The following is a 26,568-nucleotide window of genomic DNA, read 5'->3' as shown; positions in this document are numbered from 1 at the left end:
ACCCTATTCCAGCATGTGGCAACTCCATTCTTCCAAAACCATGACTTAGACTCATCTCTCATAACTCATATTCAATTGATCAGCAAATATTCTTGGATCTACCTTCAAAATATATCTAGAACACAGCTGCTTCCCACCACTTCCACAGATAAACCAACATAATCACATACCTGGATTATCACAAGTCTCTTAACTGTTCCCTGTCTTCCATCCTCAACCCCCTATGGTCTACTGTCTACACAGAAGCTAGCCTAACTGCTTAAAAAGGAAAGTCATTTTATGTCACACTTCTTCTTAAAACCCTCCACTGACTTCTCATCTCATTCTAAATAAAATCCGAAGCTCTTCAAATGGAATTCAAAGCTCAACACACTTTTGTTCTAGATCTCTTTTGTCTCACCTCACCCTCTTATTTATTCAGCTCCAACCACAAGGGGTTCCTTCCTGTTCCTAAAATATGCCAACAACTTTATCTAATATGCATTTGATCCCACCATCACTCTCTAGTCACCAACCGTGCTTTATTTTTCTAAACAGTACTTATCATTACCCAACATATATTTTTTCATTTGGTCTCACTAGAATGCAAACTCCATAAGAGTGGAAGCGCTGTCTATTCTGTTCACTGCTTTTCCCCAAAACTTAGAACACTGCTCCTATATACAACAACAATAATTTCTAGGTATGAAATTCAAAGGATTTTTCATTTCATTAAAAAGAGGCAAGCAAACAAACACCTATTTTAGTTGCTCAGACACACAATCTTAAAATAACAAAAATACTTTCAGAATGAAGCTGGATTCCACAGCATCCATCAGGAATTTCAACTGAGGAAATGATGAATGACAATGTTCAAACATACAGGCCTTTCAGATACATCAGAATCACAAGCACGTGGCAAGGGTCATGTACACAATTAAGTGAGTATCTTGTTACATATTCACCAGCTCATAAACAGATGATGAACCAGAGCAAACTGCCCTGATGACTCTCGGAGGAAGAAAGGAATGACATCACTGGAGAACCTGAAGGCGTGTGCTCAGGCAGGTGACACACACACACACACACACACACACACACACACACATACAGCGTAGGCTGTGATTGCTGAACCCCACGCTGAATGCCAAAGAAACCGGCCTCATGACCAGCTCTCAGGGGAATTCTGCGAGTCTGACAATCATCTCTAAATCCTCTGCCAGTTAAGGTTAAGGAGTCTCTTTGTGATCGGTGTGATGTTACACTCCTCAAATGCAAGAGTTATGATAACTTTTCTTAAATGTTTATTCAAACATTTATTCGTGAATAAGCGAATTTATTTAAATTAAATTTCTAGGTCCAATGCAACCTGTTATGGGTTGTCATCAGCACCCCTCCCCACACGGTCCCCTCAAACTAGTCACACCCCCCAACTTGGAACCACTCCAAACTATACTCCCCAAAGTGTCAATGCCCTAAATAGACTCCCTGCCATCACCAGCCGCCGGAGAACCCTATTCTGTCATTCATACCTACAAAATCCCCCTCTTGTCACCAACGCCCCAGTGAGGCTTCCGTAATGAATAGTCCCTTGTAAGAGCCCTGTCCTATCAGCCAGACCCCCACTCACCCCTTCCCGTTACCAGCGTCCACCGAGACCCCACGCCTGTTACCAGTTCTCGAATATTCCCTCCCCAGTCACCAATATCCCTCACTGACAAACATCTCTGTCGCCCACTTCGTCATCCTCACTCCGCTGGCATCCCCTCTCAGCGCCCTCTCCTGCCCCGCCCCTTGGCATGCCGCCCCGCCCCCTGGAGCGGCGCTCCGGCGAGCGGCGCCGGAAGCCCCGCCCCTGCCGGTTGCTAGGCTCCAGCAGCCGGAAGTCCCGCCTGCCGTGTAGTCGCCGCCGCCGCCGCTGCCGCCGTCGTTGTTGTTGTGGTTGGTGCGCTGAGCTCCGCGGCTCCGAGAGCCGGCTGCGTCCCTTCCCCGCCGCCGCCGCCATGAAGTGGATGTTTAAGGAGGACCACTCGCTGGGTAAGCGCTCGGCCATTGACCCGACCGTGGGGGCTGGGACGGCGGGTGGGCCCCCTCCCCCACTCGGGCCGTCCTGGGCTGGGCCAGGCGGGGCGGATGCCGCACTCTGGGCTCGGGTTGACGAGGTCCCGGCACTCCGGGCGGCTGCCCACCCACCCCGTGCTGCCCCCTGTGGGTGCTGCCGGAACCAAGGTACCGGGGATCGAGGTCGTCTGGACGCCCGAACCAGGACCTGGGGCGTGCGCAGGTCACGGGGGCGAGGAGGGCCGGGGGCCTGGGAGCCGGCCGGCGGGCAGGCGCGACCGTCAGCCCGGTGTGTTTCTCCCATAGAACACAGATGCGTGGAATCTGCGAAGATCCGAGCGAAATATCCCGACCGGGTTCCGGTGAGTGGACTCCCCGCCCCCTCACCTCGCTGTCACCCCTGCCGTCTAGGACCCGTGACAGGGCCCCAGACCATTCAACAGTTGACAAGTTTACACTCCGGTCCCAATTACAGTAGTAGATGGGCCAGAGCGGGTAAGAGGCCATCTGGGGCCGGGGCGTGAGGGGCTTGAGTTGATGCTGTTCAGGATGCCTCAGTGCTGAATCTCCGATCTAGGCCAGCGAGCTGTCTGCAGCCTCTGGGCTCCCTAGCCAATTATGTAAGGAACAATGTTCTAGGACAGGGCAACAGGTCACAGCCACTTTTGGGAATGGTGGTGGAGGGAGACTTTTACTTTGGTCTTGGAAGTGGTACTTTAGTCTCTGGACATTCATCTTTAACTTGAGCCTCCATCTTTACTTGACTTCTAGTTCCCTTTTCTCACTCTGACCCTGAGCCTTTCCTGAAGAAAAAAATCAGAGAAGCCACTTTTAGTGGCTTCTGTTTAATCAATAGTACTTATCCTGTATTTATTCCATGGTAGGGGAGATAGTGTCTGTAACCCTTATTTATTTTTAAGGACATCCAGGCCTGTTATTGTAACTTATTGCTTGTGAACAGTTCCTTTGGGGAGGGGGCAAGAGGGATACATTTGAAACTTAGTTCAGAGAGAAGCAACAGGCCAAATGAAGAGCTTGGTTTTTGGCTGGCTTGGATTGCCAGTCATTCCCATTAGTCCCTCCATTCTCATTTCCTGTGTTCCTTGGGATATTAATTCTCCAGTAGTGTGAAGGCAGATCCATTATGGGGTCCTGGAGTAACAGGCTGTAGAGGAAACCCTCACCTGATATTCTCAAGTCTGCCCAGATAAAATGTTGAAAAGCTTTGTAGTGAGGGCTGTTTCTCTTACGCATGCTGAGATCAGGGATGAGAAATATAATAACTGGCCACAAAAAAGCACTTACCGTTTCCCTATAGCACATTTATATCAGTTCTTAATCTCCAGAGTGTGTGGCTTATTAAGCCAGGGGCGTCTTTTCTCATGTTATGCAGCTTCCCACCCACCTCCTTGCCCACACACTGCTCATCAGCTCTGCAACAATGCAGGCCCAGAGCCTCACATTAGAAATCCATTCCTGACCTTTTTTTTGCTTTCGCAGGTGATTGTGGAAAAAGTCTCAGGCTCTCAAATTGTTGACATTGACAAACGGAAGTATCTGGTTCCATCTGACATCACTGTGGCTCAGTTCATGTGGATCATCAGGAAAAGGATCCAGCTTCCTTCTGAAAAGGCAATCTTCCTGTTCGTGGATAAGACAGTCCCACAGTCCAGGTGAGGGGTGTTTACTGATATTGGCCATCTGCTTGTTTGCTTACAGAACTCAAAACTTTGGAGGTCTGAAAACTCGTAGCGGTCCTGACTAGAAATCTGAATTTTGTGCTCCCTGACATCAGGATTTCAAGGAAAACAAGAAAGGGCTGCAATAGATGCGCGTGCACTTTGGGTTAAGAAAAGAGAACAAGGCCTGGACTTAAAAAAAAAAAAAAAAAAACACAGATGAAATTCATCCTCAGACATCCAAGAATCCTCTTAAATAGTTCAGGACTTAATTAGGCTTAAGCCATCTAGAACTGAAGCCTGAAATGAGGTTTTCTCCAAATGATCCATGAAATAAGTCCTGTCACTCTTCCCCAGGAGCTCGCGGGCCCTGCTGAGGCTCTGCTTCAGTTAATCAGCCTGCCTGCCTGCCTGCTCGCTCTCCAGGCTCAGCTCTGGCCACCGTGAGAGTACACTGAGAGCACCTGCCTGATCCTCAAGTACTCGGAAATGGCTGTTGGCCAGCAAAGGGCTCTGAGGTCTCTTTACAGACTTACACCTCCCTTGGTACCACCTGCTCTGACTGTCAGAGTAACCACCCCCCTTGCTTTTGCTCTTGTGCTGCCTGGAAGCAATCTTTGGGATACCTTGGGGCCTGAACCTAGGCAGGGGCATTACCATTCCCTTCTGGGTAGTTGATAGCCCAGCTCTAGTCCTCTGTGGAAAGAGAACAGTGTTCTGGCTCAATCTGTATCCCTGGTCAGTCCCTTCCTGTTCCTGATTTGAGTAACTTCTAGGCCCTGAGCCACATGCTGGTACCCCTCCTCCGAGTGTGAATTCCTGGCTGCATGTCATCGTGGTGACCCAAACTAAATTTCATTTGTTATCCCTGCAAAAGTAGTACTTCTGAAGCTAAGGCTTTAAGAAGCTCTGGGAACTAGCCCAATGTGGCCAAAATATGTTTCTTTTGAAAATCCTTGAAACCTCCAGAAGGGGCTTAAGCCAAATTCTAGTCCTTTTCCAATGAAAGGTAGAAAACTGTGGCTACTTTTTGGTCTGATTTTCTCTTTCCCAGACTCTACCACCTCCACTTCCTGGTGTTTGGCAGAGGTTAAGTGAGAAATGGAAGGTTCTTCCCTTAGGCCAAGATTCTGCCTGAGGAGACAGGCGAGGCACCTAATGGATGCCATTGGTCTGCTTACAGCTATAGCTCAGGAAGCTGCGGTGTTGCCAGGGGTGATCTTGTCACTGTGTTGGGCTCTCCCAGCCTTCCTTCCCAGGCCTCTGGGCAGTGTGGTGCTGGGTGCACTCTTCACCAAGGAAGGCTTGTGAAGCCCTGGGCATCTGTGTTCACTCTCTGCTTCCCTTAAGGTGGTGGGGGAGGTAAATCTTCATTCACGCCACCTGCAACTTCTGCAGCTCTTTGGCAGCCCTATGTTACCTCCTTCCCGGTGCTGGCTTCTTAGTGGGAGGAAGTATGTGACTAGGACCTGTGGCATTGAGTTTTATTTCCCTCAATTCTGATCCTCTGATACTTCTTGATGGAAATGAAGCAAGCCTCTGGAGACATTAAGATTACATTAATCTAGCAATTAAAATGGCTGCAGATTTTAACTAATGCCCCCTCCCCCATTATCCCTGAGATGTAAATAGAATTGGAAATGGGAAGTGATTCTCAGGGCAGCAGAGGCTGCTTCAGGGCCATTTTCTCTCTTAAGTTTTATTTGCCTTTCCAACCTGGTAAGAATCCTCCCTAAAATAGATTACACCAGCGACCCAAGTCACTAACCCGCCCCTCTGCCCAGGCCCTTCAGCACCTTTGGCCCCAGTTAATGACTTCCTGCCCCACATTTAATGCAGCAGTTCTTTGTTTGGGGGTTGTGCAGCTGCTAATCACCTGATGGCCGCAAACAAAATTGCCAGCCTCCTTCCTAAAGCCACTGTTTGACTCAGTGTCACCATTTCCTCCCCAAGGCAGTAGCAGCCTCTTCCTTAGCACTTTCCATCCTCCTTAGGGAAGCTTGGAGCCTCCTTTAACCTTCAGCCAGTGCTTGCACGCTTTGGAGAGTGGCTGGGGAAAATCAGAGTTGGGAAAGGATGAGCCCTCCCCCATCCCATAACAAACAGATCTACACAAGGATCGCTTATGTCTGAGGCTGAGCGAAAGTAACTTCATTTATTCCTACCTTGGAGCAGAACTTTGGGAGACTGTTCTGGAACACAGGTAATCATCATGTAAAATAATGTGATTATTGTTTGAGTAGTTAGCATTAAATATTGATTATAGAAATAGAGACAGAGCAAGTCCCTAAGAGTTTTACTTTCAAAAGTCTTTCTGAATTCTCTTTTTTTAAAAAGGGGAGATCTCAACTGCCTTTTCCCATTTACCATGGAAAAGTTGAATTCTCTGCCTAGGTGCCTGCATTCAGAATCAGCCCAAAAATGAGAGGAAAACTATACTTTGGTGCAGACAAGACTTGAGAAAGAATATCAGTATATAATAAGTTTCCCAATCATGGCTTTAGAGGGGAACCCAGACCCGGCAGTGGTGCCCACCTTTTGGTCTTTGTTTAGAGCACAGATAAGAGTCTTGTTAATTCCCTAAATTAACAAGATAGAAATAGAAAAAGGAGTATATTATTAAATAAAATATATCTAAGATGTTATAATTTGGGAATGTTACATTGGGAAATCTATGCTGTTTAAGATTATGATGTTTAGTTGCTCCTGGCTCTTAAAAAGGTACTAAGTAAAAGATGTTGTGATGTCTTACAGTCCAAACTTTATATAGAAAGGTGCTTAAATTAAGCACTTTTGATCATTTCTGGGTAAATACCTCTTCAAGAACACGGTTTATTTTAGCAGTGGAATAGAGTTTATTTGTATCAGAGAAAAACCTGATAAAAGGAATAAGCAGTGGTTAAGTTTTTTATTTTAGCATCTTGAGGAGCCTTTAGGGCCATGTTAACTGTCACTTTGAGGCCCTTGCTTTTCCAGGATCCATATCAGTGGTCATTATCCTCCTGCCTTCCACCCCTCCCCCCCCCGCCAAAAAGAGATAAATCCAGATGCAGTGGAAGCACGTGGGGTCCAAAGCAGATGGATGGCCAGGTGGCCCATCAGTCCAGCCAATTTGTGAGTCAGGCTGGATCCCACAGCCTCCACGAGCTGACCTTGACTGGGGCCAAGGGAAGGTTGTGCAGGGATTGGGCATCCACACAGTTCTAGGTCAGCCTCCCTGAGTTCATAGGCTGTTGAGTAGCTTAAAACTAGTTTGCCCTCAGCAGCATGGCTGTTCCTGGATGTGGATCCTTCTGAGAAGTGCCTTTATTATTGGTTAGTTTTTCTGGACCTGTTTGATCTTGAATGGAGGGATGGGGGATGGGGTTTTAGGGGGCAGTTTAGGTTCATTTCCCTTAGTACTTCAGGGTCCCACCACACCTTAGCTTGGCTCCTTGGCTTAAATCTGCCATTGGCTTTTCCCATTTCTTTCCTTGTTAGACTCAGAGCTTGAAGGTGGCAGTCACACCCTCCGCCCCCCCCGCACTACTCAGCAGCATCCTTCTTGGATGAGCGCGGGTAATACTTGATGCCACAGTGGTGTACATTAGTAATAGGGACTGGGGGCCATCTTTGGGGGTCTTCAGCAGCCAGTAACTTTGGCAGGAAGCCTTGGAGTTGCAGTGCTGCTCCTGAGTTGTCAGGGAATCCAGCTTAGCCTGACAGACGCATCAGAGCAGCCTCTTTGCTTTCGGATCCTCTGATGCTCCAGCCTGGTGCTGTGTGGTTTGGGCCTCTGTGAATTCTGAGAGGGGAGCCCGACTTTTCAGAGGTGTACGGAACTTGTCCAAAAAGTATTTTTAAACTATATGTGTAGCCCAGCTCTTTCTTGGCTCCAGACCAAGTTATTCTGACTCTATGTGTGTGGCCTGATCCCATAGTGCTGTTTTTGAATCCTACTGTACAGATGCGCCAGTTTTCTTTCTCGGCACCTAGGGAAGCCTTGGAATCAGGTGTCCAGTCAGGGGCTGCTGACTGGAGCGTTTCGCTCCCAGTGTTGAGCATTGTCAGTTTTCAAGTTCCTGCCCAAGGGATACCCTGAGTATAGAACACGGTGTTACTGCCCACTAGTTTCCACAGAGAAAAGAACAGTGAGAGGGCTCTTAGAGTCATTAGGCACAGCCATCTAGTTGTCACATTACAGGAGCTGAAGGACCTGCTGCTCAGTGTGTGATACAGAGGCTGGCAGCAGTGACCCTCCCTGGGAGCTTGTTACAAATGTAGACGCTCAGGCTTGACCCAGACCTTCAGAATCTAAACAGGCACTTTAACGAGATGTCCAGGTGATTCCCTGTGCATGTTTGTATGTGTGAGAAGCGCTGTTCTTAGGGAAATCTTCGCAGAAGGTACAAGAATGCTGACATTAGGTCATCAGATCTGTGTATTCACATGGAGGCAGCACAGCCAGGTGCTAAGAATGCCTCCTAGCTTTGCTGGGGTCTGGGGTGAATTATTTAACTTCTCTGTGCCTCACTTTTATTATCGGTGATCTATGGATTGTGATCGTACCTGCCTCCTAAGACTGTTCCGAGGGTGAAGAGTTAATACATGTAATGTACTTACAATAAGTGCTTGGCACAGAAATGTCTGCTATTAGAATTGGAGTTTTTATGGTCAGCCTCTGTAGCTACTAGGGCACTGGTAAACAAATTTATAAACCCGAGTTTTACTTAAAAGACGATGGAATCTAAAGACAGAAAGACGCATGATGATAGGTTGCCCCTCCCCCAACCCCATCAGAGTCTCAGAGCCTGCCTTAGACACTGGTTGTTCCATGGTCATTGTTCACTGCAGACAACATTCAGAGTCTGGGGTTTATAAAGCTCCTCAAGTATTTCTAACTCAGCAGCAGGATTTAGAGTCATGCCCTTGGGCTTGTAACTTGCTAGATGAGCAGAACTTAGTCTGGCAGATGCAACCAAACTTGACATAGGCATTAAGGGGTGGCTGCTGCCTTTAAATTGCACACAGTGTCTGCTGCTTCCAAACCCCTTTGGTAATGGTAGTGGGGAGATTGTAGTTCAGGTCTTATCAAGGTCACCCAGGACACTTGTACCAAGTGGGGCAAAGAAAGTTGTGGCAATAGCGGTAGCTGTTTTCCCCTTTGCCTCATTCTGAGGATTCTCAGGGAAAAGTTGGGTTTGACAGGCCATTCTTAACCACCAGGGTAAAAGTCTTCTTGAGAGACTCAGCTACTTGTTCAAGCCTTTTGCTAGTTGCTGGCTCCTCACTCCACTTCCTGGCTGTCACTCTACTTCCTAACCCCTTGCTCTTAAAGATAAGCATCTCCAAAAACAAACAGACAGTATCTCACCCTCTGGCAAAAGGATTGTGTGTCAACTTGGCTGCACATGGAATCATCTTGGGCATTTAAAAACTTACTGATGCCTGGGTCCTACCTCCAGATATTCTGATTTAATTGTTCTGGGGTGGGGCTTTGGCATGTCTTTCAAGCTCCCCATTGTTTGTGCTCTGCAACTGAGGTTGAGACCCACCACCCACCACAGGTGTTCTTAAGGGCAGGGGTTCCTCCCTCTACCTGCTGCCCCACAAGTCCTTACATGTCCCAGGGCAGTGCGGTCAATAGAAATGGCATGAGAGCCACATATGCGATTTAAAATTTTCCAGTGGCCACATTAAAACAGGAAAAGAAACAGGTGAAATTAATTTTAATAGTATGAGTTTTTAATCTAGTACACCCAAAATGTCATCATTTCAACATGTAGTCAAAATTGAGATATTTTACTTTTTTTTTTTTTTTCATACTTTGATACTTTGAAATCCTGTGTATGTTTTATACTTACATTTCAAGTGCTGAACATAGTGGTGACTGCATTGGACAGCAGAAATATAGGACATTTCTATCATAGAAGAAATTTCTAGTGGACAGTGCTGTTTCAGGGAGTCCTTATTTTACAAATTCCAGGTTAGGTCCCTGCAGGAAGCACGATTTTATTGCACAAGATGCCAATGACAGGCCACTTTGTATTCATACTCATCCACTCCTACGTTGTTGCTAATTCTCAGCTACCCACGCAGCCAACCGGCTAAGCTTGAAAACGGGCAGGAAGAGTAGGAAAGGAAAAAACTGCCCTTTTATAAGTGTGGTCTGTATTCCTGTTCACATGGTGGTCCCATACAGCCACAAGGAGCAAAGCAGAGGCATGGGGCAGTCTTTGCTTCACCAGCTTGAGGCCCCCTACCCCTCTTTATCTACCCTCTGGCCCTTGTTTTACTGAGTCCTGCATTTAAGCATCTGTTGTGACTGTCTGGGCTTAGTGACCTCTGACATCTCGAGGCGGCTCTCAGACTGCTCTGTCAGTGCTGGTTCAGGTTGACCCCACCACGCACGGTTATGCTGATGTTTAGATAACTGCACCTCCTGTTTATCTCTAATAGTGCAGTCATGTGGCCAGAGCTCACCTGGGGCTCCAGGTGTTAACGAGTCTTACTCTGCGGCCAGTGCAGCTCAGTTTCATGGCAGAGAACTAGATTAGGTCTCCTCTACTGCAGTCTGTTTTACTGCTAAGGGAAAGCCAGCTCTCCCACCCACACATGTTTAGCTTGAGCAATATCTATTTCTGGAGGGTTCTTAGGAAGGTTGGGCAGGACTTCTTTGGATCCCAGATACAATCTGAGAGCTTTTTGCATTACGTGTGAGGAAAGTAACTTCCCTTTGATGACGCCGATGCAGATCCCTGGGGCACAGGGTTTCTGGCAGGGGAGCTTCCACAGGAATGAACCCACTCATTCTTCATCATGTATGAATTATACATCTTCAAACAGATCAGCCCTGAGGAGAAGACAGCACGTGTACTCTTCCTTACCTTTGTCTTCCACCCACACAGGGAAGGGCCTCTCAGGCTCTTACTTTGCTTAGCTTTTCTCCCTTGTCCCTGGCATTCAGAAGAGCATTGTGAAAGCACTAACCAGTACTAACCAGCCACATTCACCCTAGGAGCTAGAGCTGGTTTCTGAAGGATTTACTTGGTGTGAGGGTGAGTCAAATGGCCTTGCCTTGGGACAGGAGGATGAAGCCTTGATCTAATCTTATCTACTGGTTCCTAGAGGCCTAGTTACTTTTATCACCTACCACAAAGGTGTGATAGAGAGTAGCTGGTTTAAGTAGTGAAGTTCCTTATCCTGAAGCCATCTTCCTCCCGGCACCTGGACTCAGTAATCAGACTCAGTAATCAAACCCAATTCTAAATGTTGTTTTTTGTTTTTCTTTTTCAAGCCTAACTATGGGACAGCTTTACGAGAAGGAAAAAGATGAAGATGGATTCTTGTATGTGGCCTACAGTGGAGAAAACACTTTTGGCTTCTGAGGGCCAGTGCTGGGCTAGGTGCACCATTCCTGCTTGTGTATCTTGTAAATAGCCGGCCATTTTCAGTTACTATACCAGAACCTCTTCACGTAGACCTATCAGTGCATTTGTAACTGGATTTATTTCTTAATATATTGGAAGGTTTTGTTTCCTTAGACTAGTAAATTATCAGAGTTTTATTTTGAGTTTTTCTTTTTGTGCACTGTCCTAATGGCTATACTCCCCAGGGAACTTGTTCGCTTGGGAATCTTATTTAATAAAGGTATTTCCATATTGAAGTGAGGTAGGTGGGAATTAAAGTGAAAGGGAGGGAGATGATGCATTTATCCTGGATTATGTTTGAAGTGTAAGATGGCTAAGTATTAAAAGCATCCAAATTAAATCCTTAGCAATCAGAACACTTGCTTCACTAGATTTTGCCAACTGCCAATCATGTTGGACTGAGCTAATCTGTTCCTCTTTCTGAAACTATTAAGGTAAATAATTAACAATAAAACTTCCTCTTATAAAGGCATTGCAGTGTGACCATGTCCTTTATTCACCTTCTTTTAGATGGGTCAGAGAAGTAGCTCCTACGTCTGCCAGGCCAGGAGGAGGGTTTGTGGGGCCCATGGCAGCACAGCTGGGCACAGGAGGCAGTGGCCTGTGTCATGAGGAGGGACCTTTTTTAAAAAAAATAGTTAACATATTCACATGGTTCAGATGTCAAGTCTCTCTAAAAAGGTATACATCTTTTGATGGGCTTCCCTGGTGGAGCAGTGGTTAAGAATCTGCCTGTCAGTGCAGGGGTCATGGGTTCAATCCCTGGTCCGGGAAGATCCCACATGTGGTGGAATAACTAAGCTGGTGCACCACAGCTACTAAGCCTGTGCTCTAGAGCCTGTGAGCCACAACTACTGTGCCCATGTGCTGCAACTACTGAAGCCTGTGCACGTAGAGCCTGTTCTCCACAACAGGAGAAGCACTGCAATGAGAAGCCCACGCACCACAATGAAGAGTAGCCCCCTCTTGCAGCAGCTAGAGAAAGCCCACGCACAGTAACGAAGACCCAACACAGCCAATAAATAAAAACTAAAAAAAAAAAAAAAGTATACATCTTTTGATTAGTCCTTCACCCACCACTGTTTTCTGACTACCTTAACCCTCCACCTTTTGGGAAACTACCTGTACTGGCATCTTGTTTCTTTTCAGAATTTGTTTTTGGAAGTTCAATTAAATATGAATATATGTCCAAAATGTTTTTTCTTTTTCTTATGCAGAAGAGAACACATTATATATATATATATATATATATATATACTTAAGGGCATTGCTTTTTTTCACTTAACAGTATATCCTAATGATCTTTCCATATCCATTCATAGAAAGCCTTTTAATTTACTTTAGTATTGCATTGTATGGCTATATCGTTATTACTGAAACCGAGTAGGACCCTGTGGGACTCCCAAGCACGGAAGCCTTTCCGTGTCCCCCATTTGGGGAATAGACTCCAGCCTCCATGACCTTCCCTGAGTTCCAAAGGGCAGATTCAAACAGTTGCTAACCAGGGAAGGGAGGGGATGCAGAGACAAGGGAGGAGCAGCCAGGAAACAATAGGGCACCCTTGCAGCAAGGTCCTGGTTCCAGGTCAAGGGATACACATGATAGTATCTTTGAGCTCTTTACAGAACTAAAAATCCCAACAAATGGAAGGTGTCAGCATTCTTCATTCCAGATTAAAGGAACCAAAGCTCTTCAAGAGACCACCTGAGGCCAGATTATAGGAGCCAGAGAAGCTTATCAAGAGACCACCTGAGGCCTGGGACTTCCCTGGTTGTCCAGTGGCTAAGACTGCACTCCCAATGGAGGGGACCCTGGTTCGATCCCTGATCAGGGAACTAGACCCTGCATGCTGCAACTAAAGATCCCACATGCCACAATGATCCTGTGTGCCGCAACTAAAACATGATGCAGCCAAATAAATTTTTTTTTTTTAAAAAGGACCACCTGAGGCCAGATTAAAGGGGTGCAGGCCCTGCATACACCCTAATCTTATCAGCAACCCTACCCTTGAACCATTGCTGCAAAACTCACCAAATCCTCCTGGGTTGGGACACACAGTTTTTAGGCACGAGCCCACTGTGTCCCCCTTTGCCTGGCAAAGCAATAAAGCTATTCTTTTCTACTTCATCCAAAACTCTTGTCTCTGAGATTCAATTCAGGATTGGTGCACAGAGGCCTAGTTTTCAGCAACACTCCTAACTAGTGCCTTATTAATGGCATTTGGGTGGTCTGCAGTCTTTTACTATTATATACTGTGTTGGAATGATAACCATACACGTATAGCCTTTATACATACCTGCACTCATGGTGCTGCTTTTCAACCCCTTTCTACAATGAAGATCCAGATTTTTCCAGGCCCCACATTTCATGATTTCTCACAAATTAGATAGATGTGTAGGCTTGCCAGGACACAGATGCATCCATCTATAAGGAAATGCTTATTTACTTCCCTAAGTCTTGCTCAGAAAGACTGTGCTGGAGGCTAGAGCCCTACACAGATCATCAGAATAAAGAAACCAGGCATCATCCAGAGGATCTAAGAACATGTAGTTAAAATGACTATCCAACTTTCTACTGGAGAAGGAAAAAAGATCTTTAACTTCATCTTTACCTGATTATATAAGCAATCCTTCCAAGTACTCTACTAATGTCAGCTTTCTGGATGGGATCAGAAAGCCCATCTTTTTAAAAGTAGCTTATAGTTAGCATTTATTGATCACTCACGATATACCAGATCATTTACATACATTATTGCAATTAATCTTCAAAAAGCCCTTATCAGATAGTGTCATTCTCACAGCCAGCTACACTGCTACCAAACTTGAGATTTAAGGGAAAAGACATAGTTGGCAGTGTCATTTTGTGATTTTTTTTTTTTTCTATTTACAGTGTGTCTCACACTGGTAGACACTGGGGCAAATATGAATAAATGTGAACAAAGCATTACCCCTACTCCAGGAGATTACAGTCTGGTGGTGACCAACACATAAACAATTACTGTTGTAAGTGCTATGGTAGAAAGTATTATTGGAACAGTGGAGAGAAGAGCTATTACTTATAAAAGCTATTAAAGCAGCCTTATTTGTAATATTAATCAATAAAAATGGATTTGTCAATACTGCAGCATATGAGTCAAGGTTTTAGAAGTAAAAAAAAAAAGTTGCATCTAGTCTCCCTCAACTCTAGTCTGTAACAGACCCTAGTAAGATTTTTTTTTTAATTTATTTATTGGCTGCATTGGGTCTTTGTTGCTGCACGCGGGCTTTCTCTAGTTGCGGTGAGCAGGGGCTACTCCTCATTGCAGTACATGGGCTTCTCATTGCAATGACTTCTCTTATTGTGAAGCACAGTCTTTAGGCACTCAGGCTTCAGTAGTTGTGGCACATGTGCTCAGTAGTTGTGGCACACGGGCTTAGTTGCTCTGTGGCATGTGGGATATTCCCAGACCAGGGCTTGAACCCATGTCCCCTGCATTGCAGGCGGATTCTTAACCACTGCGCCACCAGGGAAGTCCCCTTAGTAAGATTTTACAGATGAATTTTATCAAACTATGCAAGGAACCCTTAATCCTTTCTTAAAATTTCAGAGATTAGGAAAAGGGAATAATCAAAAATTAATTTCAAAACATAAAATCTCAATGACAAAACTTTATGAGAAAAATTATACATTGATCTCATCAACATAGAAAAATCCTAAATATTAGTAAATAAAACTCAGCAGTATACCAAAACAATCAAGACTAGGTAGCACTTAGCCCAAGAATGGGTTACGTACTTCATCATTATGTCTATTAATAAAACATACCAAATTTAACAAAGGAGAAAGGTGAGCTGTACCCCGCAGGCCTACAAGGCCTGTACTTGCCCAGCCTCAGACTGAAGAAACAGCCCAGAGTCAGTGACAGAGACATCAGTGGTTTAACGGAAAGGGGATCTTACATGTCTGAAGCAAAAGCATCCTGGAGTGACACCCCACTGTGGATGGCAGACAGCAGGCAGGACATGGCAGGCGTCTGGGGAGCTGGGGCTGGGCAAGGGGGAAAGTTACCCGTTACAGGGAGAACTAATGTCAGGTTGGCTCATCCGTTACCTGGGAAACCAGCAGAGGAGCATGTCCCTCATAGCCCCTTTGATAAACTAGCAGGGTGGAGCTGTTCTGATATAAAAATTAGAACAATCACTAGCTCGGGGCAAGTACACAGGCATTTACTGATTAGGCTCTATGATTAAGAGGGAAAGTCAGCCATGTGAGTAGGATGTAGGTGAAGCAGGCACTGGTCGAGCAGGGGATGTACAGAGAACAAGAGAACAGCCATCCTGGGCTGCCTGATCACACTCCAAAAACTGTATGATCATCTCATAGATGAAGGAAAAGCACCTGAAACAACTCAAAACCTATTCATAGTTTTTTTAAGATTTCTTTAGCTTGATAAAGTATATTCATAAAAACTCTACAGCAGGGCTTCCCTGGTGGCACAGTGGTTAAGAATCCTGCCAATGCAGGGGACACAGGTTCGAGTCCTGGTCCGGGAAGATCCCACATGCCTCAGAGCAACTAAATCCTTGCTCCACAACTGATGAGCCTGCTCTCTAGAGCTTGCGAGCCACAACTACTGAGCCCATACACCACAACTACTGAAGGCCGAGTGCCTAGAGCTCATGCTCCCCAACGAGAGAAGCCACCGTAATAAGCAGCCCATGCACCGCAACGAAAAGTAGCCCCCCGCTCACCGCAACTAGAGAAAGCCTGTGCATAGCAATAAAGACCCAATGCAGCCAAACATAAATAAATACATAATAAAATAAATCTTAAAAAAAAACCACAACTCTATAGCAAATATATATATTAGTATATAAAGCTATGGTGAGTAAGGCAGTGTGGTACTGACATTGGGATAGACAAATACTTTAATGGAACAGAACCCAGAAACAGATCTGTGTATAAAACATGTTAGAGATGGCATGACAACATCAGGGAAATGATGAACCAGTTAACAAATGGGCCTGCAGCAATTGGTTACGTATATGCTAAAATTTGAGAGGCATTCCTATTAAAAACAGGAACTGAAAAAGGAACTCTGAAGGGTGAATTTTATGGTATGTGAATTATATCTCAATGAAGCTGTTAGTCTGCTATCAGTGCTTTTACTCAACTTTGTCCTGGAATAAAACTAATATAATGAGAGGAAATGTAAACGAGAGGCATAAGAATCAGAAAGGAAGACTAAACTATATAATATACAGACAGGGATAATCTACACAGAAAAATCTAAGAGAATCTATACAAACTAGAATAAGAAAGTTCTCCATGGTTGCTGGATACAAGATCAGTTACAAATATTGATGATGTTTCTACACACCAGTTGTAACCAATTAGGGAATATTATAGGAAAAAATTTCATTTCAAATAGGAGCAAAATGTGTAAGTACATAGGAATAAACTAAATATAAGCATAAAAATATACCATATTCAAGGATAACATCCAATACTGTAAAGATGCATATTGCCTCCAGATTACTCTGTGAGTTTAATGCAATTTCAATAAAAATCCCAATCAGATACGTGTGTGTATATGTGTGTGTGTGGAATCTGACAATTGATGGTAAAATCCATGTAGGAGAGCAAAAGCCAAGAATAACGAAGAAGTGTTAAGAAAAACAGGCTGGGGAGATTTGTGTTAGCAGTAATTAAGTAATTAAGACTGTGCCATATGGCAAAGAGATAGACACATAAACCAGGGAACACAACAGAAACCCAGAAACAGACCCATGTTTAAAACATAGCTGTATTTTGGGAATTCCCTGGTGGTCTAGTGGTTAGCACTCTGCACTCGCACTGCAGGGGGCATTGGTTTGATCCCTGGTCAGGGAACTAAGATCCCACAAGTCACGTGGCCAAAAAAAAAAAAAAAAAAAAGGCAGTATTTTAAATTATCTGACATGAAAACTCAAAGGGGAAATGATGAATTAGTTAATCCATCATTTAAAATTGGTTATATATGCATGAAAGTAGATTCCTATATTATATAATAGGATTGTAAAATAAATTCAAGGTGGTCTTTCCTTTCGTTGCTGCTGCCACAGCCACAAGTATGCTCAGGCTTTCCTCCAGTGTCCTCCGCTGTGGCAAAAAGAAGGTCTGGTTGGACCCCAATGAGACTAATGAGATTGCCAATGCCAACTCCCATCAGCAGATCCGGAAACTGATCAAAGATGGGCTGATCATCTGGAGGCCTGTGACAATCCATTCCCAGGCTCAATGCCAGAAAAACACGTTGGCCCGCCAAAAGCTGGGATATGGCCATAGGTAAGCGAAAGGGTACTGCCAATGCTTGAATGCCTGAGAAGGTAACCTGGATGAAGAGGATGAGAATTCTGGGCTTGCTGCTCAGAAGATACCATGAATCTAAGAAGACTGACCGCCACATGTATCACAGCCTGTACCTGAAAGTGAGGGTAATGTGTTAAAAAACAAGCGGATTCTCCTGGAGCATATCCATAAGCTGGAGACAGACAGCTCGCAAGATGCTTTTGACAGACCAGGCTGAGGCCTGCAGGTCTAAGACCAAGGAAGCCCACAAGTGCTGGGAAGAGTGGCTCCAGGCCAAGAAGAAGGAAATCATCAAGACTGTGTCCAAGGAGGAAGAGACCAAGAAATAAAGTTCTCCCCCTCTTCTCTGTACATAATGGCCTCGGCAATTACACAGATCACTCAATCAATAAAAAAACAAGCCTTTGTCTTCCTAAAGAAAAAAAAAATCAAGGTGAATTAAGCATCTAAATGTGGAAAAGCAAAACTTTGAAAAAATCTAGGAAAAAAATTTAGAATAGCTATGATCTTAAGAGTTGAAAGGGAATAAAGAAGATGTGGTACATATATACAGTGGAATATTACTCAGCCGTTAAAAAGAAGGAAATAATGTCATCTGTAGCAACATGGATGGACCTGGAGATTATCATACTAAGTGAAGTAAGTCAGACAGAGAAAGACAAGTATTACATGGCACCACTTATATGTGGAATCTAAAAAAAAATGATACAAGTGAACTTATTTACAAAACACAAACAGACTCACAGACCTGGAAGACAAACTATGGTTCCCAAAAGGGAAGGTTAAGGGGGGAGGGATAAATTGGGAGTTTGGGACTGACATGTACACACTACTGTATTTAAAGTAGATAACCAATAAGGACCTACTGTATAGCACAGGGAACTCTACTCAATATTCTGTAATAACCTAAATGGGAAAATAATTTGAAAAAGAATAGATACATGTATGTATATTACTGAATCACTCTGCTATACACCTGAAACTAAAAACAACATTGTTAATCAAATACATTCCAATATAAAATAAAAATTTAAAAACAAGTTGGGAGTTCTTAAGACAAGCTACAAACATACAAACAATAAAGAAAAAGGTTGACAAATTTAAGTACATTAAAATTTTAAAAATTACGGTTTTTATTTCCTCAGTATTATTCCTCAGTAATATATTTACTGTGGGCATGCTGAAAAGTTGTTTTGATATCACAAAAGATTTGTCTTATTAAATGGGAATATCAGTTCCACCTCTTTTTAATAAAATGTGACCACATATATTATGGAATTAAAAAAAACTTTATAATTTTAATTTAAAAAATGAAACTATTTTTTTAAAAGGTACTATAAACAAAATTAATAGAAGCTGCAGATGAGATGAAAATGTTTGTAACAGATAACCAAAAAAGAATTAACATCCAAAATAAATAAAGAACTCTTCCAATTAATAAGAAAAACAACCCAAGAGAACAAGGGGCAAAAGATAACAAAGAATCCTTAACTTCACTCAAGGCCAGTATGTTATACACTGCACCAACTCTATGGTGAGCCTTTCACAAAGACTACAATGTAAACAGTGCCCTCTAGAGTTGTGCAGTATACAACCTCTACACTAAAAGATACAGACTTACACTATACAGTTGGTGGCCCTGTGAAATGCAAAGGAAAGTAAACTATGGTTTATCTTTTCACACTCATCAAATTGGCTAAAATTTCAACATATAAAATATTAGGGAGGATATGAAGCATCTGGAATCCTCATAAACTGCTATTGTGGGTGTAAATTGGTGCCATCACACTGGAAAGCAATTTGACAATATCCAATAAAGTTGAAGATGCAGATAACCCATGACCTAGCAATGTCTAGGTATATATCCTGGAAATATCCCCAGCCATGTACAAGAGACATGTACAAGAAGGATCACTCCAGGGCTTCCTAGGTGGCACAGTGGTTAAGAATCCACCTGCCAATGTAGGGGACATGGGTTCGATCCCTGCTCTAGGAAGATCCCACATGCCGTGGAGCAACTAAGCCTGTGCACCACAACTATTGAGCCTGAGCTTTAGAGCCCGTGAGCCACAACTATTGAGCCCATGTGCTGCAACTACTGAAGCCCACATGCCTAGAGCCCGTGCTCTGCAACAAGAGAAGCCACGGCAATAAGGAGCCCACACACCACAACGAAGAGCAGCCCCCACTCACCGCAACTACAGAAAGCCCGCGCACAGCAAAAAAGACCCAACACAGCCAATAAAATTAATTAATTAATTCATTTAAAAAAAAAGAATGATCCCTGCAGCCTTGCCTATATGAGCTAAGAACTGGAAACCAACTAAATGTTCGTCAACAGGAGAATGGAGGGGTAATATGTGGTATAGTCATACAAAGGAATACTATACAGCAGTTAAAATGAATGCACTAGAACTGCATATATTAACATCAATAAATCTCCAAAATGGTGCTGATGAATGAAAAAAGCAAGACGCAGAAGTATATTCAGCATGATATCATTTCTATAAACTTTAAAAACATGGAAAATAATTCTAAGTATTGCTCACAGATATAAAGTTATGTAATAAAAGTATAAACCATGCAATTCAGGATGGTGGCTACCTCCCTAACGGAGGGAGGGCAACAGTATCAGGGAGAGGTCAGTGTGGGCTTTCAAATACAACCAGTCATGTTTTATTTCTCCAGAAAATGAAAACCCGAAGCAAATATAGCAAAACATTTACTGTTGTTATTTCTTTTTATTGTTATGTTTGAACTATTAAATAACCTTTTAAGTTACATCAGTGAGAACAGGATTGGGTCCTTCTCAAAGAAAAGCACATGGATGCCTCCATTTTTCACTCCCCTTCACTCCTCAGCCCAGGAGAGGCCAGCTTCCACTTTCCTGACCCTGTGTTTGATGAAGTAACCAAAAATAACCTTGTCATCCAGTTGCAGGGCTGGAGGGAAACCACAAGGTTCTTGGTTCTTGCCTTCCTTGTCTGTCGTTCTTTTAATATATTCTACACTCCAGATTATTCCCTCTTTGATGCTTGCAGTTGCCTTTTTTCTGATTTTCCTCTAGCCTCTTGGTCACACTTTTTCCTGTGCTTATCCACCTGCTCCTGAACGTTCCCCAGGGTTCAGTCTAGGGTCCCCTTTTCTTCTCATTCTACACACATTCTCCATGGAAGGTTTTACCCTAACCTGTGTCTTTAAAGACTTCCTGCAGTTGATGACTCCAGTCACGATCCTCAGTCCATCTCTCTCCTGAGCCCTAAACCAGTCTTTCCAAATGCCCCCTCTAGGTCCCTGGCCCGCGGTATCACAGAAATCCCAAACTGTCTGAGCTCATCTTCCCCTGCCTACAGCCTCTAACACCGCCCCTCTCCTTACCCCACAGCAGCTCCTCTTCCTGGATCCCCCTTCCTGATATACAGCATCCCCTTCCCTTCTCTCAGCCACAAAGGAACCTGGGAGGCATCCTCAATACTCCCTCATCCTCACCCCTTACCTGCAATCAGCCTCACCACCCTCTGCATATTTCTCAAGTCAGTCCCCTCCCTGTGGCTCCTAAAACTGTTATTGCCTGGGCCTCCTCATTTCTTTTCTTATTATTACAGTAATCCCCAAAGTGGTCTCCCTGCCACCATCCCTGTCCCTGACTAATCCATCCTCCTTGTTACAGAGAACAGGGATATCTCTAAAACGCAACTTCCAACCTAATACCCTTTCATCAAAAATCCCTAAAGTGCCAAGTCATTAGGATAAAACCATTTTCCTTCTCAGGACTTACAAAGTCCTCCCGAACTTGCCCCGAGTGCTTCTCCAAACCCTCCCACACTCCACCAGTCCAGCCACCCAGTGCTCTCATCTCTCATATGCCTTTGCATATGGTGATTCTCTGCCTCAAATACCCTTCTCTCAAAGCTGTCCCCATATGCACAACCAATTTCTCTTTGCTTGCTAACCCTTAATACTTCCCCTTCACATCTGCTCAAGTGTACCCAGGCCTATGAGATCTTCCCGTGCCCCTCCCTCTCCCAAGTTGGGTATTAGACCTCTATCATGGCCATTCTAGTGTTCTCCCGCAAAGCCACTTGCCCGCTTTCCCTGTCAGGCAAGGAGTGACAAGAGGACTAACCGCCATCTTGTACTTAAGGTGCACAGCACAAAACCTGGTATACTGATGGTTTCAGAAGGTATATGATGGGTCTACCTGGAGCTAAGAGCCTGCTTAATAAATGTCAATCATCTTAATGCTGCAGCAGTGGCTGAAACACACCACGACCACACAGAGGGCACGGGACAGGTATGTGCACCAGGGCACCAGTCTCAAAGCTGGTCCAAACATCTCCTAACAAGGTGAATTTAGAAGGAGGCAATATAAACATTCTTATTCTCAAAAGCCTCGCTTTTCATTAGACTGAATGGTAGAATGCTTTAAAAAGCACAATTGGGGATTTAAAATTCCCCTTTTCCTCTTTATTTCCTCAGGGAGAAAAAACAATCCTGGTGGTTGACATGGGGAAGGCAAAGCCACAAGAGTTAGGTAGGAAGATCTATATATATATCTCTGTGATCAACGCCTCTGCTTCCTCGCCTCCTTAGCTGCTGGAGACAGGCTGCTGCTTCCAGATGTGGGGTGGGGTGGTGCACCCAGGCAAATGCCTGGTGTGCAGCAAGGGGCTCCACAAACATCTGCCCAACAGGCTTCTCCTAAGGACAATCTCTTAAACGTTTGTTAGCAAAAGCTGTGGAAATCAGGGTTAGTAAACAGCAGAATCCCTTATGAGCAGCAATGGGAGAGCAAGGCAGGCACTGCACACGCGGCAGGCAGCCCTCCTCACGCCTGTGCTGAACAGTATCTTATCTCATCGCCACAATCCCAATGCCGGGGTGGTGTTGCCCTCATGTCAAAGGTGAGGACACCGACGCTCTGAAAATGCATTTACCCACCCAAGATCACACACAGTCCATCCTGGAGTCACAGTTCAAACTGAAGTCTACGGCCAAAATCCATCCTTGTTCTGCTAGACCAGAGGTTACATACCTAAGGCCTGTGTCTGTACGTGACCCCTAGACATATATGTAAAAACAAGACTTTCTTGCTTCTCCTCAAAAAATTCTGAAGATCTGGCAACAATTAGCCAGAGCAAAATAATGGCTCCTCTTTGGACAAGGAACTTTCCAGTTCACTCCACCTTTTTTTTAATTTATTTTGGCTGCACCAGTTCTTATTTGCAGCATGTGGGTTCTAGTTCCCTGACCAGGGATCGAACCCAGGCCCCCTGCATTGGGAGCACGGAGTCTTACCCACTGGACCACCAGGGAAGTCCCCCATTCCACCTACTTTTTAAAGGTTTCCTATTCCTGGATATATCTGGGCTTACAACATTTGCACCATAGTTTATGCGCCAGTCTTTATTTTAGAACAGAATTCCTCCAAAGTATACGTAAGCAAAATAACTAACCCACACTGGTCCTCATCTTTCATGGGAGAGGCGAAGAGCTGGGCTGCATGATCTGCCTGCATTGGCACAGGTGAGCGAACACGATCTTCTGGAGCCGATTGAGACTGTACTCCTGCTCCCTCACCCCGAAGCCTGGTTTCTCCTGCTGCCAGTCGTTTTCTCAGCCCTGCAGTTACTGATGTGCTGGGATAGGAGGGCATTCACATACCACTGGGGAAATGAGGAAAAGTACAGCATGAAAATACCACTGAAAAGACACTCACTGGAGGTCAAAAGAGTCCACAAGTGGTAGCAATAAAAAAGGAAATTGATGAAATCTTGCAGGGGAGGGACAGGGAACATACATTGAGGAGAGCTCTTTGCTTTCTCTCAATTAATGGAAACTAATTCAATGAAAATGGGCAAACTAGATTGAGTGTACATCTATTGCTGGGCAAAGCTTGAGCTGCCCACAGTTTAACTTCTCAGAGATTTCCTGAGAGGTTGCACATAAAGGTCTGTTGTTGAACTGAAGAAAGAGGCTGGGAATGGGCTCTGTGATCCCACTCTGTTGTCAGGTTGGTTTCACCACCCAGGGGCCCACCGTGCCTCTCCCCTTGGAGACACTGCTGGGTTTCAATGTGCTTTTCATTCTCTTGGCTGCCTGAGCAAACAGCCATCACTGTTTCCATTGTGAGTTCTTCTCCTTCTGGAGCCAAGCCCAAGTTCAGGGAACATGTGCTTGTGACTAACATTTGGCAGCCTGGGTCCCCTCTTGGAGCGACTTTCTGCCTTTGCCTTTTTCCCATCAAGATAGTTCCTGAATCTGAAAGACTGAAGAGCAGTGCTGAACACGCTTAGTTCTAAAAGCTGGTTCCTCATCCCGTTAGCTCACTGGGATGAGGGACAAAAAATCCACACCAAAATCCAGAGCCCAGGTTACTAAGACAAAAATTACTTTCATCCCTCTCTCGTTACCAACATGACTGAGGGCACACATATCTCACAGCATCAATGGGCTTAGTTTCCTGGAAAAAATTTCTCTTTGTATTATCTACCCAATTAAGAATTTTTATGAGAAATCCTAACTCAAAGCCAGAAAAAAAAAAAATTGAGCATCCTAATCCTGGGGCCTCGTTTTCTACATCAGGTGACAGGATAGAATTCAGAGATTAAAGGCTTTCCCCACATCCACATAGGAAGTAGTGGCAGAGCTGGTACTAGAACATAATTATTTGAATATCCAGACCAAAGTTTATTCTACTATGCCAAGTCACTAATAAGGACTAGGGTGTTTTGTTTTTGTTTTTACATTTTTATATTGAGATATAATTCCATACAGTAAAATGCACAGATACTAAGTGTAGAGGTTAATAAAATTTGACAAATGTTTACACCCAGGTAATTAACACTCCAGTCGAAACATGGAATGTTTCCTTTTTCCACTCAACTCCCTTTTCCCATCTTCCGGTACCCAGCAACAACCCCTGCTCTGATTTCCATCCCTTTTGATTAGCTTTGGGGCCCCAGTTTTAAGAAATAAAAACCTAATGTGTGCGAATTTGCCTGCAGGCCTGAAGTATGTCTTTGCAGAATTTTCCTCCTCCTTTTTGACCACAAGTACTACTTAAGATTTGTTTTGGATCTATCTGGACATTCTTCCAGAAAGTCAGTCTTAGCCCCAGTACAGATATATTTAGGTTTAAAGGGATTCACGTTTATAAGAAGTAAAGGCCAACTATGATTTCTCAACATGTGGTATAAAAAGAACTTTTCCTTCTGGAAAATAAAGTTGCTTTCTCCAAAATATCTGCCTCCTTGGCTCTTTCTGTATCCCACCACTCCTTCAGAGTGGCTGCCTTTGTTCCTATGGAAAGAATTGCTTGAGCCCTTCAAAATGAGCACAGAAATGCATTATCTTTCCACTTGGAAGCTGTTTCCTAGTTTCGATAACCTTTTGCTGTAGTGGGACTCCTCTTAACAGCTCCTCTAACTCCCCCAGACATCATCACAGGAGGGCGGAAGCAGTTGCAAACCTAACATTGTCCTAAGCTATTTAACTAGCCAGTAAGGGATCTGGGTTTTAGAAACTGGAAAACTTTGGCTAAGGCTTGCTCAGAACATTGTCCTAAAGCCAAAAAGTGTTGCCAAGGTCCAGGTGAAGGCAGCTTTCCACCAACCACAGACACGACCAAATCAGTCCGCTTCTCTTCCAAGCAGAGTGCTGGTGGCCAACACGGGTCATTTTCTCCACATCAGCTTGTCTCCCCAGACGGTGAGCTAATGCTTGGCACCGAAAAACTCCATAAAAAAAGGCATTTAACCCTAATGCTTTGAAGGCAGAAATGACTGCATGGAATATATACACAAATTATTTAAATCAAGCCAACTTTTAAAAATTCTAAAGAAAAAGAGAATAAAAAGTATGCACACATATTCATAATATTAGAACCCACTTCTGAACACACGGTAAAGAGGAAGCAATGCTGAAAATGTAAACTTCTCTGAAAGAGCCAAATTTCAGAAGACATTTTGTTAGTAAAAAGAGAATTCTGTGGAATTAGCTACCTAAAGCATGTTGAGTCCCTCTTCTCTATACAATGTCACTTCTGAGTATGTTGTGGTGTTTCTACAGTTTAAAACTATTTTAAACTTTTTCTATTTTTTTTCATTTTCTAAAATTTATTTTAAAAAATAGGCACTGTTATTAACATGATTCAAAATTTTAAAAACAACCAAATTTAAAAGATATTTAGAGAAAAGTCTCCTTCCCACTCCCAGGCCCCAGCCATTCCCTTTCCTTCCCGATAGGCCTTGTATTAGTGGTTTTCTGTATACTTATTCAGAGATAGTTTAGCAAAACATAGATATATACCTTTTATCCTTTTTTATAGAAATGGAATGTTATAATGCTGTCCTACATTTTGCTTTTTTTTTTGCACTCACTGTATTTAGAAACAGAACTTTGAAGACATATTTCAATAAAGAAAAATTATATGTTCATTTACCCTTTGATGCAGCAAATCCCACCTCTAAGAATCTATCCAAAAGATACACTGGCAAAAATACAAAATATCCTATGTAGGCTATTCACAGAGTATTTCAAAAAGAAAGAATATGAAATGTTCACCAACAACTACTTAAAATGGTTACTGCTGAGGGCAGGAAGAAACAGGTAAGGGGACAAGGATGTAAGACCTCTCTGAATGTACCTTAAAAAAACAAAAACAAACAAACAAAAAAACTTGTTTTAAATATTTTACCTAATTTTTTAAAAAGTCCCCCTAAAAACTGAAAGTGAAATGAGACAAAATTAACTGTGTATAGACTTGAAGCAGTAAATACAGAGGAACTATTTCAAGTGTCTTTAAAATATTCACAATCTGGGAATTCCCTGGTGGTCTAGTGGTTAGGATTCAGGGCTTTCACTGCTATGGCCTAGGTTCAATCCCTGATTGGAGAACTGAGATCCCACAAGTCACAAGGCATGGCCAAAAAAAAAAAAAAACCCCAACACAAAACAACAAACCAACAACTCACAACCGCTAGATCTGGTTCATCAACCCCAGCACTACTGACATTTTGGGCTGGATAATTCTTTGTTGTGGGGGGGTGTCCTGTGCATCATAGGGTGTCAGCACCTAAGGCTCAGATGAGTTTCCCTGATTGGCAACA

General features: G+C 43.8%; 2 protein-coding genes and 1 pseudogene across 12 annotated transcripts in view; 2 read left to right on the top strand and 1 right to left on the bottom strand.

Moving 5' to 3' along the window:
• The first annotated feature begins 1,849 nt into the window (after positions 1 to 1,849).
• GABARAPL2 (GABA type A receptor associated protein like 2) lies at positions 1,850 to 11,600 on the top strand. Its single transcript, XM_057710960.1, has 4 exons — positions 1,850 to 2,016; positions 2,347 to 2,402; positions 3,541 to 3,713; positions 10,996 to 11,600. Exons 1-4 carry the CDS (start codon positions 1,983 to 1,985, stop codon positions 11,084 to 11,086), a joined length of 354 nt encoding a protein of 117 aa, XP_057566943.1. The 5' UTR covers positions 1,850 to 1,982; the 3' UTR covers positions 11,087 to 11,600.
• A 3,029-nt stretch (positions 11,601 to 14,629) lies between these two features.
• Positions 14,630 to 26,568, bottom strand: part of ADAT1 (adenosine deaminase tRNA specific 1) — a 39,119-nt gene continuing 27,180 nt past the window's right edge. For 10 of the 11 annotated variants that reach the window (XM_057710958.1, XM_057710956.1, XM_057710955.1 and 7 more), the window contains one exon: positions 18,512 to 23,124. The gene's annotated coding sequence lies outside the window, so the exon portion shown is untranslated. Of the gene's footprint in view, positions 15,155 to 18,511; positions 23,125 to 26,568 lie in introns of those variants that run through there. The other variant, XM_057710945.1, reaches the window with a different exon arrangement.
• Positions 17,220 to 17,787, top strand: LOC130838024 (60S ribosomal protein L19-like; annotated as a pseudogene).

Source organism: Hippopotamus amphibius, chromosome 16 (genome assembly GCF_030028045.1).
Source record: "Hippopotamus amphibius kiboko isolate mHipAmp2 chromosome 16, mHipAmp2.hap2, whole genome shotgun sequence".
Taxonomy (NCBI): Eukaryota; Metazoa; Chordata; class Mammalia; order Artiodactyla; family Hippopotamidae; genus Hippopotamus; species Hippopotamus amphibius.
Note: the sequence above shows the minus strand (reverse complement) of the source record. Positions and strands in the feature narration are given on the sequence as shown.